At 39.8% G+C, this 15623-nt stretch overlaps 1 protein-coding gene and 1 long non-coding RNA gene across 4 annotated transcripts in view; both read left to right on the forward strand.

Moving 5' to 3' along the window:
- The window catches only part of EFCAB14 (EF-hand calcium binding domain 14), a 43456-nt gene that overhangs the window by 21141 nt on the left and 6692 nt on the right, over positions 1 to 15623 (forward strand). Inside the window, exons 4-10 of one of the 3 annotated variants that reach the window (XM_033226512.1) lie at positions 1934 to 2032; positions 5234 to 5344; positions 7473 to 7577; positions 8616 to 8807; positions 10279 to 10365; positions 12582 to 12693; positions 13756 to 13881. In XM_033226512.1, coding sequence (XP_033082403.1) covers positions 1934 to 2032; positions 5234 to 5344; positions 7473 to 7577; positions 8616 to 8807; positions 10279 to 10365; positions 12582 to 12693; positions 13756 to 13881 — 832 coding nt within the window. The remainder of the gene's footprint in view (positions 1 to 1933; positions 2033 to 5233; positions 5345 to 7472; positions 7578 to 8615; positions 8808 to 10278; positions 10366 to 12581; positions 12694 to 13755; positions 13882 to 15623) is intronic. The other 2 variants (XM_033226513.1, XM_033226514.1) reach the window with 2 other exon arrangements.
- Positions 10376 to 11220, forward strand: LOC117092649. Its single transcript, XR_004440873.1, has 2 exons — positions 10376 to 10663; positions 10707 to 11220. It is a non-coding gene; the product is annotated as an uncharacterized LOC117092649 (long non-coding RNA).

Below are 15623 nucleotides of genomic sequence, written 5' to 3' on the forward strand. Positions count from 1 at the left end.
TTATATTAGTGAATGGCTGAAAATTTGTCTTAAGCCTCTGAACTTTTCCCTCCTAAAAGAAAAGAAGGAAAAGAGAACCTGAGTTCCCGAGTTCCCAGGCTCCTTACCGGACTCCCTGTCTCAGACCAAGCTACTACTATTTTGTTCTCTAGAAGCAAGTTACTTAAATCAGGCTACACTCTAGGAAAAGGGAATTAGGTTTCACCTCTTGAAGAGAAGAAGACTATCAAAGTTTTGAAACCATCACATGTTTTGAAACCATCACACATCCCTATAAGATAGTTGTTAAATAGTTGTTGTTGTTATTATTGTTATACTCAGTTACTGATGAAAAGAATAAGTTCACTACTTATCTAGCCTTACGTCCTACCCCCTGGCCTCTGTCTTCTACTCTGCATAGACTAGCCTTCTCAGGGAGCTTTGTTTAAATTAAATTATTTGCATAGCCGGATATGGTGGCTCATGCCTGTAATCCCAGCACTTTGGGAGACCAAGGCAGGCAGATCACTTGAGGCCATGAGTTCGAGACCAGCCTGGCCAACGTGGCGAAGCCCCCATCTCTACTAAAAATACAAAAAATTTTTCAGGCATAGGGGCATGCACCTGTAATCCTGGGCTACTCAGGAGGCTGAGGCACGAGAATCGCTTGAACCCAGGAGGCAGAGGCTGCAGTGAGCTGAGATCACTCCACTGCACTCCAGCCTGGGGCGACAGAACAAGTCTGTCTCAAAAAAAAGAAAAGAAAAGAAAACATTCTTAGCATAGTACTTATTCCAATCTGGATTCTTTTCTTTGTTTTTTCTGTCACCTTTTACTAGGATATACGCTCCGTGAGAGCAGAGCTACATGGTCTTATTTGCCTCTCTGCTGTCTCCATAATGACTGCAGCAGTGTCTGGCACAGAGATGCCAAACATTTGCTAAAGGAATGAGTAGGGAGTCAGGTTCTGTTTTGTTTTACATCCCCCAGTGCCTACCACTGTGCTTGGTCCATAACAAGTACCCAGAAACTGGTAGGTACCCTATGAGGCCACTCTGAATATAATTGCTATTGGTAGATCTGTGTTCTCATCCTAGAATTTGGAATAGGAAAGCAGTTTAGAACTAAGAATCTTTCAAGAGTGTTTTGAGCCAAACTGCAAAGCTTTTAGAATATTGTCTCTGCAGCCTCAAACTATTACACAGGTTCCCCCAGTTCCCGTTCAAGAGCGAAGTCTAGGTATTTAGAATTCTATGCCTAAATGGCCGAAGGGAGGTCCCATTTTATTTTGATTCAATTCCTATCTTAATACATTGCATCAGTCAGTGAGTCAATGGGTATGTATTGAGCCCCTTCAGGATACAAAGTAGTGCTCTGGTTGAGCTATTGAGTTTGAAATATTAGTCACATTATTAAACCAAAACCAAATCCCCAACTAGTTGAAAGTGCTGTTCAGATTGTCAGAGTGCAGTTCCTGTAGACTGTATTTTGTGAGATGGGCTTTTACTTTATATGTTCCCACCTGGGCAGGAACAAAAGTTTGGTAAATAACTGAGGTGTTACATTTTACCAAAGTGAAATTTCGAAGTGATCCTTCATCATTAGCTTTCTTCCTGTCCAATTGTTGAAGGAGTGTGTGACAATTACAGCATCTTTTGGGTAATTTAAGATTTTGGGATCTTGTGCTGCCAGGACAGGGTAAAGAATAACACTTGCCTTTACTCTTTGGCACTAGTGTTCAAATTGGGCAGGGAAAGAAGGGGTATTATTGTTGCCTCCCAGATCCCAGCTCTATCCAAAGTACTATCTCCTTTCCTCCTGTGAGCTGACAGGGTTGCAGAAACACATAAAATCCTAGACTGTCTTGACATCACCAACCATAGAGTTTGTGAAGGTAACATGTACTCTACAAATTCTCATTTGTTTTCACTGTTTGTTACTCTTTTTTGTTCAGATTTCTCTGTTGACTTCTGCAGTGAACCACCTCAAAGCCAATGTTAAGTCAGCTGCAGACTTGATTAGCCTGCCTACCACTGTAGAGGGACTTCAGAAGGTAGGTGCCATGTGTGGGTACTATTTGCCATAGTTCTAGCTTCTTACAAGTTTTCATTGAAAGCCTGGCATTTGAAATCAGCTGCTCCAAGAGAGCAGTAATGGAGTGTATCATTATGTCCTAAAGAATTCAGAACAATTTTGTTTTGGTCTGGTTAGTTAGGCCTTTAATTTGCAACAGGTTACATTAGCTGTGGTTTATATGGGTTCATACCTTTTTATTTGGCTCTCTGAGTCCCAGAATTGCTCTGCTGGCTCTCTTATGTTAGCATATGTGGGTTTGCTTTTCAACTTGCTTTTTCAGTTCACCATTCACAATGTCTTCATGAAAGCAGACCAATTGTACATGATAGTTGCCCTAAATCTCTATTATTTTCCATGATTAAGAAACTTTAAAAAAGAAAAAAGAAAAAAAAGAAAGATGACCCGGGGAAATGCAAAAATTGAAACTTCAGGAAACAAGCGTTGGCAAGGATATTTGGAACAAAGGAAATTTTCAAACACTCCTGCTCTTGCTAGGAGTATAAATTGGTAAAAATCACTTTGGAGGCTGGGCATGGTAACTTATGACTATAATCCCAACACTTTGGGAGGCTGAGCCAGGAGGATCACTTGAACCCGGGGATTAGAGACCAGCCTGGGCAACATAGGGAGACCTCGTCTTTACAAAAAATTTTAAAGTTAGCTGGGCATGGTGGCACATACCTGTAGTCCCAGCAACATAGGAGGCTGAGGTAGGAAGATCACTTGAGCCTGGGAGTTTGAGGCTAGAGTGAGCTGTGACCAACCAGATGAATAGTACTCAGGGATCTTTAGAGCTGGATGGGAAGAGTGGATAGGGGTAGGAAGGAAGAAGGTGACTAATTAAAACACAAAGAACATCATCCCCTGACACAGGAAATGGAAGAAGGGATTCCCCAAACAGTGGATATCAAATCTAGGATCTTTGAATTCTAAAAATACATGCTAAGTTTGATCAGATTATGTGCCAGGGTCTATGAGCATATGAATTCTTTCCACAAAGGACCAAGAAATTTCTAAGCCATAAGCAAAAACAAAATTTGCTATTTTATAGCCACACCATCTGTGTGTGCTCAATCTCCATAATTTGCTACTTGGCTAATGTGACCATCCACTTACAACTTCGGGAAAAAAAAAAAGGTAGGGACAACTTTGATGAGGCCAGATTCTTGCCATTGTTCCTAGGGCCAAGTCAGGAAATGGTAGGCTTCTGTAGCCATTAGTACAGAAACAACTCTCAGTCTTGGCATTAGAAAAGGAAACTGGTTTATTCTTGAATTTATTCATTCAATAAACATTTGTGGAACTTCCTCCAGTATGTACCAGGCACTTTGCAGTTGATGGGAATACTGGTTTCAGAGTTTTGCTCCAGAGTTGACATGGCTCTGTCAGCGGCTTCCTTCAGGGAAAAAAAAAGAAAAAAATCCTTAAACAAGAGCTCACTATCTTCTGGCATCCTAATGGGCTCATACATCCAGCCAGTGAGGACTGGATTCACAAACAGTAGGTGTCTTTGAATGCCTGTAGCTTTTGTAACAGGCATTCAGAGCTTACATAGATAGCAAATCAACTTAGAGACTTTTACCCAGTGTGTTGTCTCTTTGCAAATCTGTGTGTTTATAATGCCAGGCACTGTGTTTCTTTCAGGTGGCTCAGTTTTGAAGTGGTAGGTCATCCCAAATGCCTAACTTTATTGTATCTCATGTAATGTTTTTTAATATCATCTCCTGTTCTCTTGGATTCTTGGATATCAGTGTAATAAAAATGACCTAGGTTAAATATACTAATGTGGCACTATAAAACTGTCAGCATGTCTTGAAAAGGCCAAAACTCACTGAATAGTAACACCTTTTTAGATGTTCCCTTAGGACAAGCCTTTTTTAAAACATGGCTTCTGAATTATATCTCCAAGTTCCCTGTCCACTTGGGCTCCTTAGGGCTAATGAAAGCAAAATAAGCCACTACTCATATCTGTATTCAATGGTTGCTGACAGGATTCTATAGTAAAGGAAGAACAAACACTGCCAAATGAATTTTTCTTTCATCTCTGCAGTGTTGAGTTTCCCAAAGACAGAAATGGTTCCCTCCCACTTTTGCTCGAAGTGACCTTTGCTCCTAACAAGTGGCAGTCTACTGTGTTAGCTTGGCCATCTGCCTGCCCACAGCAGGGATTGACAGAGGCAGTTTGTGAGACAACCTTATCCCTGGGTTCCAGATTTATAAACTAATATTTTTTCTTTAGGGAAGATTTGGTTTTCCTCTAGGAAAAATCATTTAAATTAAGAAAATTACTTGATTGATTGATTGATATAGAGCGAGAGATAGTCCTATGAATTAACTCAGTATACACTACATGGAATCATAGTTTGAAGATGTTTGAAATAATTAGAAACACTGATTTTCATTAGGGCAGTGTTTCATTAGGGCAATGTAAATTAAATTCACAGTATACACTTCCATTAGGATGGCTAAAGTTGAAAAGAATGACTGTACCAATATTGGTGAGGATATGGAGTAACAGGAACTCTCATTCCCTGCTGGTGGGAACGTAAAATGGCATAACCATTTTAGAACACAGTTGGGCAGTTTTTTAACAAGTGAAGCATGGATCTGCCATATGATCAGCCATTCACCTGCTAGGTATTATGGCGATTAGAACACACATGATAAAGGGGAATGATCGTAAGTCCACATAAAGACCTGAACATGAATGTTTATAGCAGCTTCATTTGTAATAGTCAAATATTGAACACAGCCTGAATGTCCATGAGCAGGGGGAGAGATAAACTGTGATAGAGCCACACAGTGGAATGCTGCTCATCAGCCTGCCAAGTAGCCTCAACATGGATGAATCTCAATTCTGCTGAGTGGAAGTCACACTTTAAAAAGCACAACTTACTCATTGGTTCTACTTATATAAAATCTAGAAAATGAAGACTGATTTTATTGTGACAGAAAGTGGATCAGTGGTTGCCTGGGAACGGTCGGCGAGGGAATGAATACAGAGGGTCAGGAGGAATCTTTTAGAGGTGATGAGTGTTTATTATCTTGATTGTGGTACTGGTTTCACAATTGTATATGTGTCAAAACGTTCAGATTATACATTTTGGATATGTACAGTGTATTGCATGTCAGTTGTCTCTTAAAGCTTTTTTATACCTTCCTATATGTTTCCCTTCAGAGCGTAGCTTCCATTGGCAATACTTTAAACAGTGTCCATCTTGCTGTGGAAGCACTACAGAAAACTGTGGATGCACAGAAGAAAACAATGGAATTACTGCAGAGTGATATGGTAAGGAGACCCAGCAAGTCAGCATACTCCTACTCAGCCTTTTTATGTAAGAGTCATGATGCCAACTTTCCACTAATCTGAAAAGGCCCTGCTAGGCATCTGTTCAAAAGATCTAATACACAGTATGCATTGATTGTTCTATAATTTGTTAATAAAGCAATTGTGGTAGATAGAATTAAAAGCCAAATCTTTTGCAAACATATTACTGAAGGAAGTAAAGTAATAAGACACAGTTCCTGAGGATGGAATGCGTAGGAGAGAAAATGGAAAAGAAGGAAAGGAAAGTGGAAAAGTGTCTCATTGTTTATTACTACATAACAAAGCACCCCCAGAAGTCTGTGACTTAAAACAAGTAGTTATTTCTCACTATTCTGTGCATCGGGAATTTGAGCAAGGCTCTTAGACTCCCAAATGCTGAAACGTGTACTCCTGGATGACAGGCAGGCTGTCTAGCATGTTCCAGCTCCAGCCAGGCTGTCAGTTAAATGCAGCCTACAACACATGTAACAGCACCACCCCTATCCCTCAACCCCCAGCTGAGCCCAGTCAACCCACAGAATCATGAGAAATACTTAATTGTTGTTGTTTTAAGCCACAAAGCTTTGGGATAATTTGTTAGGCAGCAACAGGTAACTGACAGAAGCAAACCCCTCCAGTGCCCAGGAATTGTTTTCACATCTCTCTGGATCACTTAGTGCTGCTGCAGATGTAAGCTGTCCGCAGTCATTCAGAGGCCTTAATCAGTCACTTAACGGGTGACAGCCCCAGGAAGAATTTATGAAGGGTAGAAAAGGATGGTGCAGCCCTTGCCATCTTGCTGGGGAGATGAGTTAATGTGTAACTCATCTGAAATCAGGACTATTCAAGGCGCACAAAAGTTCCCTAGTCTCTCTGCCAATTTCCGGATCTGCCCCCTACCCCCACCTGCTCTTTGCAAGCTTCAGATTCCAAGTTTAAATTGAGAATTTTGTACCAAGGAGACCTGGGCTGTATTAGCTCTAGAAGGGAGTTTTTTCCATTTTCTTCAGGACTGGCACACCTCACTGTGTTACTTAGTGGGGCTAACCCAGAGGAAAAAACATTGATCTGGGTGTCCAGACCCCTGGTTCTGGTTCTAACTGCTGCTGAGTAACTGTGTGACCCATAGTAACAAAGATCCCTCTAATTCAGCAATTCTTTTATTATTTTAATGTCTTGATTATGCTCTCAAGTAATTCACTATTTTCTAAAATAATTTTTCCTAACTAAAATCTTCCTGCTTTCTAGAACCATGGATTCTCCCGTCCTTCTCTCCTCCTTTTCTCTTTATTGTTGCCTTTTGGTTTTCTTATTAAAAACAGGGTTGATTTCAGATTTCAAGGAAAACAATTTATTTTCACCAATTGCATTCTGTTATAATTAAATCTGCCTCTTTTAAATTTCCATAGCTGCCAATAGTAATCCTCCTACTCTCATTCTTTATGCTAGATAAGTCATAGTTATAGACTCTGAAGGATTAAGCCATGCAGTTTTCCTCACTAAAGGAAAAGTGTACATAAACATGTTATACTTCAGTCTCTGGAAAGAAACTTGAGCAGTGGGAAGGGAATGGGAAAGGAAAAATAACCCTCAAATGTAAGTCTTACCTAGCATAATGCTATAAGGGAAAAACTAATAATACACATGATTGGTGGTTATGCTAAATGCCCAAAGCCAGTGGTTACATGACTGGCTGCCTTTTTAATGTCAAAGCTCTTGAGTCCAGTGGAAACTATGATACTGTCCCAGGTTGAGACTGAGTTGGTCCCTGGAAAGTTACAGTGATGCTATTGTTTCTCTGGGAGTACAGGCAATGGGGCAAAGGAGAAATGGTTTCTAGAGAGTTCATTCCTTAAGAGATTGAGAAATAGATGAGGAGGATCTCAGTTCCCTGATGTAATCTAGGTGCTGCTGGCCTAGTGCCTGCTCAAGCTGGATTCTCTTAGAACCTAGCACAGGACTGGTTAGCCCGTATGTTCCCAGGCAATTCTTACTGATTAATCTGTGGATGTATTCTGGGGGAGGCTAGAAAGTTCTAGGACAATTTCAGATAGTTAAGTAGACCTAATAATTCCTTGTTGTCTACACTAACTTTCTTTCCTCTTAACAGAATCAGCACTTCTTGAAGGAGACTCCTGGAAGCAACCAGATCATTCCATCACCTTCAGCCACATCAGAACTTGACAATAAAACCCATAGTGACAATTTGAAACAGGTGCTTTTTATCTCTGGCTTAACTCCCTGTGATCACAGTGCACTTCAGAGGCAGCCAGATAGTTTGGGCTTAGTGTTTGGTGTCTCAGCAGGTGCCTCCTATATTTACTTGCCTGCCTGGGAGCTGAGCAGAGAGGAATGTGTGTTGGTATCTCGGGGATCCATATTGCTGTCCATCCCTTCTTTGGCACTTTGCAGTTTTTCCCCGCATGTCAATCAGTGGAGTAAATTCCTTTTCTTATCTTGAAAGATCTAGAATGAGCAGATTATCCTGAAACTATGAAGAATAGCTATCTGGGCAGGTTAAAGATGAATGGATAGCAAATTACTCCAGAGTGACGGCTGCTTTGAGCCACAGTAAATGCTAAGAAGGTTAGAAAGCATATCCTTGAAAATCAGGATTTTCTAAAGTGTAAAGACGAAAAGGCAAGAGGGGAGAAAAAAGACTATTGAGTTCAGAATCACATTAAAGAGAATAGAGGAAATCTTCACTAAGAAGAATTCCTGTCCTGAGTTTAATGCCCTTTAAAACCTATAGTTATCATTCTTTTTTAAGTAGCAATCAGTACTGGAGGATGTCAATAAAAATAATTGAATCTTATACTAAATAATGCACTACTTGTTATGGTTTTGTTACATGAGCCAATTCAGTAATTGGTATTGTTCCTAAGGTAGGTTCGTTCTGACAAATTAGGTTAATGGACCTTTCAGTGAATAACCCAGCAAGCCTTTCCGCCAGCAGGTGAGGTAAACATTGGGGAAATCAATTCCCAAGCTCTCAGCTTTCTGGTACCAAAGAGTGAATCATGTAGGTAGTCCTCTTCCCTCTTTCCCCCTCCTGTCTAGCTGAGGCCAAACAATTCCACAAGGAACAGTTTAGAGTGGGAGGGACAAAGCAGACACAGACGATTGATGGTCAAAACCAGGAAAAGGAGTTTACTTCAGTACTTGACGTAGTAATGGTTGTTTGGTGCTGCTCGCCTACTTGTCTAATTTACGTCTGTAGTGGATTCCATAACTTTATTTATTTCCACTCTAGGATATCCTGTACCTTCACAGCTCTTTAGAGGAGGTAAACAGTGCCCTAGTGGGGTACCAGAGACAGAATGATCTTAAACTCGAGGGAATGAACGAGACAGTCAGTAATCTTACCCAGAGAGTCAACCTGATAGAAAGCGATGTGGTTGCTATGAGCAAGGTAGAAAAGAAAGCAAACCTGTCCTTCAGCATGGTAAGCCTTTTCTGATCTTTTGTGACATGCAGTGTGTTTTGTCTGTGCATGGATGACATTCCACCACCTTTGGAGAACAGCCTTCTGGCATATTTGAGAGGCTACACATTTGTATTGTGCTTAATCCGTGTCTCCTTTAGTGTTCACACTAGCTGTGTGATGTGAATGGCCAGGCAGTGTTTATCCTGATTTGGAAAGGGAGATGTGGAGAGGTCAAGTCGCTTACCAAGGCCTCACCACAAGTTGTTGGCAGAGATGACAAGACTACTGTCATGTTACCAGTCAGCCATCTGGTAGGGAAGCGCTAGCACGTATTTCCTAAGAGCCTTCTGGATCTTTTCTAAGTTGTTAGGGGTGGAAGCCATGAAAATGATAGTAACCAAAAATCTTTTACCATTTCTATGAGCCTGAACTTGACTTTCATATTTATCCTGCTGTCTATATATTAAGGGGAACCTTTTGCATATGTCGGGAAACAGATCAGGTCAGACCAGCTCCCCAGCTTAAGAGGTTGTTGAGTTCACCTCCTTATTTTACATGTAAGGAAACTGACCTACTAAGTCGCTCATGCTGGCAGACTGTGCACAGTTTACTGGTTTTCATATTGCTGTGAATAAAATGTGCAGTTTCACATAAACATTGTGCAGGGATCCACGTGGATTCTTTGTTTAATAACTGCAGCCCCCACCCTTAAAGATTTTGTATAGCGAAGACACGGGCATATATTTAAAAATAGAAACCAAATACAGGAAATTGTGCCATAAATTCAAGTAACCACCAAAGCTGGAAGCAAGCCCACAAATAAAGTTGAACTCTGGTTCATGGAAAGCAGCATTTGAACTGGCTCTGCCACAGTGGAGCCTTGGCAGGTTGCCTGGACTTGGCTTTGAAGGGTGGAGTGGGAAGACCTATTCCCCTGCCTGCTTTACAGGGGTGTATAATTTACTACAAAGCTGTGAAGATTAAAGAAGCTTTATTTTACAAAGCCCTTTTGAACTCAGCTAAACTAGGTTGGCTAAGAATTTTGGTTGATGAGTGTTATGCCTTGAAAGTTTTCAAAGCTTATTGTGAAAACTTACCACTCCTAAACTCTCTTTACTGTCTCTGCCCTCTCCCCCTACTTTATATTTCTTCAGCAGAGAAAATAGGTAATAGTGTCCATCTGTCCTACTATTTCTTAGAGCAGCATCATACTCAGCATGATATTTTGGGTAAAAGTTCTACCACCTTTTATCCTTCAAAGTCTTAAAGTTTGTGACTGAAACAGCCAGAAGCACTAGTTTCAACTTTGTCTCTCTGGCCTTTCTCCCTCTCTCCTCCCATCTCCCACTCCTCTGCAATTTCTGTTGAGAGTGTTCTGAGATCCTTTAAATAAGTTTGACCAATTTATTTAAAAGTACTAGATGTTCAAGTTTTAATGTTTGCCTTTAATCTTCCCTTTTTTTTGTTTGTTTTTGTTTTGCCCTTTAAGATGGGTGATAGATCTGCCACTCTGAAAAGAGCGTCTTTGGATCAAGTCACCAACAAAACAAATACAGTAAAAATCCAAAACATAAAGGTAAATAATGGGAGGCTTACCCTGAAGTAAAAGTAAATGCAGCAGCATCTCTGTGCTTTTGATCTGCTGCTTTTTCAAAGGGAGTACTTTTGGTCTCATGTGTTGAAACTTCAAAACAAAGCAATTAGTAAATTAGTATATTAGTGAATAAATGAATACTTTTTTAGGCACGTACCCTGTGCCAAACACTTTAATAGGAGCTGGGGTGACCATAGTGAGCAAGGTAGACATGTGACCCCTGTTCTAGTGGAGCTCAAAGTCCTGTCAGTCAGAAAATCGTTAACACATAATTGAACAGGTCATGAATCATGAGTATGATAAGTAAACACATAATTGAACAGGTCATGAATCATGAGTATGATAAGTATTATAAAGGACAAATACAGGATATGATAAGATCAAGAAGGCTTCCCTAAGGAAATGACTTTTATGCTAAGACAGTAAGTTATCTGTACTAATGATGGGGGACAGAGGCACAGATAATCTGAAAATGGTGTCTCATCTAAAAATTATTTCCTATTTTTATATTGCAATCTCATTTTATTCCTAGTCCATCTAAACCTCAGCCAGTTCCCTTCACCTTGTACCTTCCGCTTTTTTGTTCTTCCCAGACAGATATACTGTCAAGACAAGCAATCTATGATATGCTTTGATATTCCAGGAAAGAAAGTGTGATTACAGTATTCTCTGATTAGAGAGTTAAACTATGGGCTAAGATAAAGGAAAAGCCAGGAAGATTATGACCAAGTGACTAAATTACCATCTCAGATGCGTATTATGTTTGAGAAGTTGGGAAGATCTGAGGTTCAGAGGAAATGAAGTTGAACTGGAACCACAGTACAGACAGCTTTTGATGTAATGCTTTCCATGTTTATTTTTACTTCCTTCATAGTTTTATATTATCTAGATAAAGTCACAATATATTAAGGTTTTAATGCATCATAAGCTAAGCTTTTGTTGAGTTTTCTAACTGCTTCTACAAATTTTTTTTAAACCTCACCTAGAGAAGACAGAAAAACTTAAGAGCCAGATACAAATGTTGAGCACAAAAAACTAACAGGTGGTTACTATTAGAAAATAGTAGCAATTTCAGCCACAGTTCACATTTTAACAATAAATGTCAGAACACACTAGTACACACATGTACATAAATTTCATCTTGGCTTTGCTTTCAGGCCCTTTTTGTTTTTAACTGTCATCTCAGTGTATCAGTTCCTTTGTCCTACCTTATCCAAACATCCTAACCAGATACAATTTCTCCTTACCATTAATTATTCAAGCATTTAGTACCTAGTTTTCACTACATATGTTCATATTTTAGCTCCCTAAATAAACTGAGTGAACTACTGTACAGTAACTATTAGAGTAGAAATAAGATAGGGACAAGATAAGTAAATACATAATAATTATACAAGATAAGTAAATCATAATAATTAATAAAAAATGTGTAATGAGTTGGTGTTCTAATTAAACATAGGCTCAGGACCTTTCACACTTGTCTAAGCAGTTAGAAACAAGCCTCATAGAAACCAGATGTCTCTCTTTTTATAATTAAATGTATTTGTTTATGCCACTCTTAATACTCCTGGGAATGAGGCAGGGTATGGGGGAAAAAACTTTAAAAGATATGAGCAAGCAAGACTTTGAATTAGAAATATTACAGCTCCTTCTTTATGTCCTAACAGTTTCTGCCACCAGTTGAATCATCTCCAAGGGAGATTAAGGGAAAACTTGTGATTTGTTTTTGTTCAGTTGCTTCTTTTTGTAAGGTGGTAAGAGCATGAAATTCTGCCTGAAGTGGTCTAGTCACAAGGTGAAGCAAGATATTTCGGAAAGTTATTTAGTTAGTGTGAAATAGCTCCTAGAAAACAAGATCCTGCTCATTTAGGAAATGGGTGTTAGATAGGCACCTGAGCAAGGGTATATTTCCTTTACTGCTGACACATGCATTCCTTCCCCCATCAGCCAAATGTTCACAGTGAATCAGATCATCTGTAGCATAATGTTCCCTTAATGGTCTCAAATCCAGCAAGATACTTATCAGCGCTGAGGACCAAAGACATCACCAGTATATGTTGATTCATTCTTTTATTGTCTTTATAGGGAACCTACTGAGGGTCAAGCACTACATGCTAAACAGGCTCTGGGAATACAGTGGACATTTAGATGAAGTCTTACTACCACCTTAAACCTTCTGTAATCTTTGTCTTGGGCAGAAAGAAGATAATTCAAATTCTCAGGTATCCAAGCTAAGAGAGAAACTCCAGCTGATCAGTGCTCTTACAAACAAACCTGAGAGCAACAGGCCTCCAGAGACCACCGATGAAGGTGAGAGTAGAGCCAGCTTCTTAATATTTCGTGGAGGCTTGAGCAGCTTGCCTCCCACATGGGGAGTAGGGAAGGTGTTCCAGCAGTACTGATCGCACCAAGCGAGTGATGCCTGAACGCACCGAGATGAAGCTGATACACTTTGCTTTCATTTAGGAAAGGCCCATTTTGTACATGATTTGTACTCTAGTCTATTAAGGGAAGAATCGGTAATGTTTAGCTGGAAATAGAATTCTCCATGCTGTCTGCATCCAATTATAGGCAAAAATGTTACTGTCATAGCGTATATTAAACTAGCCCTGAAAGTTGTTTATGGGCGTCTTTTCCCTTCTGTAAGTGCATAACATGTATTTAAAAATAAATGTTCATCTTTCTGAAAATCGTTAACAAAAATAATGATGGGATCTTTGGGTTGGAAGGGTCTTTGGCTTTAGGTATGGACTTGTCTGATCCATACTAGCAGACACATTAGCCTCCACTGATTTAGACCCTGTGAGGACATAATCAAGGCACCGGACTATGTTGGCTTTGACCCTTTCTGCACACAAGTATTTTTCTGTTTTAGAAAAGCAGTATAACCTCTCTTGAATTCTCTTAGATAGGAGACAGAATTGTGGTGGGATGCCTTGTCCTAACATTGTGCTACATCATCTGCGGTCGCAGTCTTAGCACTAGCTTAGTGGGTGGCACATACCCCTAGACTAGGTTTAAAGCACATCTCCTAGGATGTCAAGATCTTTGATATCCAGCCTCTCTGTTCTTGTCACTTGACAGCTTAAGTTCTTACCATCTAAACATGTGTAATGCTAGCTTGTACTGTAAGATCTTCTAATGGGACTGCTGCTGCAAACCTTAATGTAGTATAATACTGATTGGTCCTCCCTTGCCCACAAATGTCTCAATCCAAGCCTTTAACTTCACATAGTCACTATGCTACTTAATTCTCAAATGTTTCTCTAAATTAATTGTATATCCAATTTTTCTAAAAGGTGACCTTCGATACTTGTTTACTTTGGTGTTAGATTCAATAATACTAAATAAAACTATATGTATTTGTTACAGAGCAAGTAGAGAGTTTCACATCAAAGCCATCAGCATTGCCAAAATTTTCACAGTTTCTTGGAGATCCAGTTGAGAAAGCTGCCCAACTAAGACCTGTCTCTCTACCAGGAGTTTCTAGCATTGAAGGTAAATTTTTATACCATGGGGTAGTAATGGGAATGTTCCAAGTAATAACTTTTTAATGTTTATTTTCACTTGTCAAAAATATATATGATCTAACATTTATTGAGCAGATGTCAAGTGCCAGATACTTGATAAGCATTATGTCATATAATCCTGATAACCACTCCATGAACATAAGTATTTATGTATTATACCTATGTTACTGATAGGGAAACTGCCTAAGTCCACACAGCAAATAATTGGTTGAAACAGAACGCAAACCAAGACAGTCTGATGCCAAAGCTGGTACTTTTTTTTTTTTTTTTAGACCCCCAGGCTGGAGTGCAGTGGCACAATCTGGGCTCACTGCAACCTCTGCCTCCTAGGGTTAAGCAATTCTCATGCCTCAGCCTCCCAAGTAGCTGGGATGACAGGTGTGCACCACCATGCCCGGCTAATTTTTTGTATTTTTAGTAAAGATAGGGTTTCACCATGTTGGCCAGGCTGGTCCTGAACTCCTGACCTCAAGTGATCTGCCTGCCGCGGCCTACCAAAGTGCTGGGATTACAGGCATGAACCACCTCACCTGGCCAAAGCTTGCACTTTTAACCAGTGTACTATGTTATCTTTCTGTTATTGTTTTTTAGGGTCTTCATTCACTGAGTGCCTCATTAAACCTAGTGCTAAGCAATAAGAATACAGTGTAAGATATGGTCTCATTTTCTTTCTTCAAGAATATTACAGTCTAATGGAGAAGGCATGAAAGCAAATACAATACCATGAGATTAGTAAAAGTTGACCCTGTTTGTCAGGGCCCTCCAAAAATGAAGGGCCCTTTTACTGAAAATCAGCAAAATATTAGTAGAAAGGATATGATTCACAGAAAAATGTGTTTGCATTGCTTCCAACAGTGCGTGTTCTATCCCTCATGGTGATATTTAGTGCCTCCTGATTTTGTATTAGCTGGCTGCCTGGCAAATCACTTGCTCCTGTCCACCCCACCTGCTCTGGCTCTTCTCTATACCATTCTACCAGGAACATTTCCTTACCTCCCGTGACTGGATTAGGCTCCTCCTGTGTCCTCTTAAATTTTGTTTGCCCCTGTTTAGCATATGTCACTCTGTTATAATTTCCTGGGGAGATACAAAATATAACTTCCTATGGGACTATGTCTTGTTTACTCCCAGCCCCTAGCACAGTACCTGGTACTCCTGAATATTTGTTAAATAAATGAATGAGTTACCTACACATTGCAATTAAATGCTTAAAGCATAGAAGACTTAAATTTTTATATCACCATTTAAATGTGATTACTTTTCTTCCCTGTTCCTTTTTTTTTTTTTTTTTTCTGTTTTTTGGGGAGGAGGGAAAGTGTTGTGTTTAATGGGAACGCAAGCTTCCTGCCACTTTCCATTGTTACATCAAGGTTTGATGAGAATGAATGGGGGAAAGCTATTAGGTCAGATTAAGGAATAGCAGTCTTAACATTCGTGCTTGAGTCCTCAGCATAGGCCTTAGATACTTTTGAATGACTACACTTTTGGAATGACCTGAGGCAGCAATCATATTTTTATTTGAATACTGCTGACCAAGTGCGTAGTGTGGCATGTTGTGTAAACTCATGCCACAAAAAAAGAAAAAAAAAAAAGAAACAGGATTCTTCAGCTAGCCACTTGGTGTAAGACATTGGGAACAAGTGTCCCACTGCTTTCCTGCGTTTCAGAGAGCTTTTGATATTTTATTAGCTGCGTTGCTGCACCTATTGT

This window comes from Trachypithecus francoisi, unplaced genomic scaffold (assembly GCF_009764315.1).
Source record: "Trachypithecus francoisi isolate TF-2019V2 unplaced genomic scaffold, Tfra_2.0 Lachesis_group12, whole genome shotgun sequence".
Taxonomy (NCBI): domain Eukaryota; kingdom Metazoa; phylum Chordata; class Mammalia; order Primates; family Cercopithecidae; genus Trachypithecus; species Trachypithecus francoisi.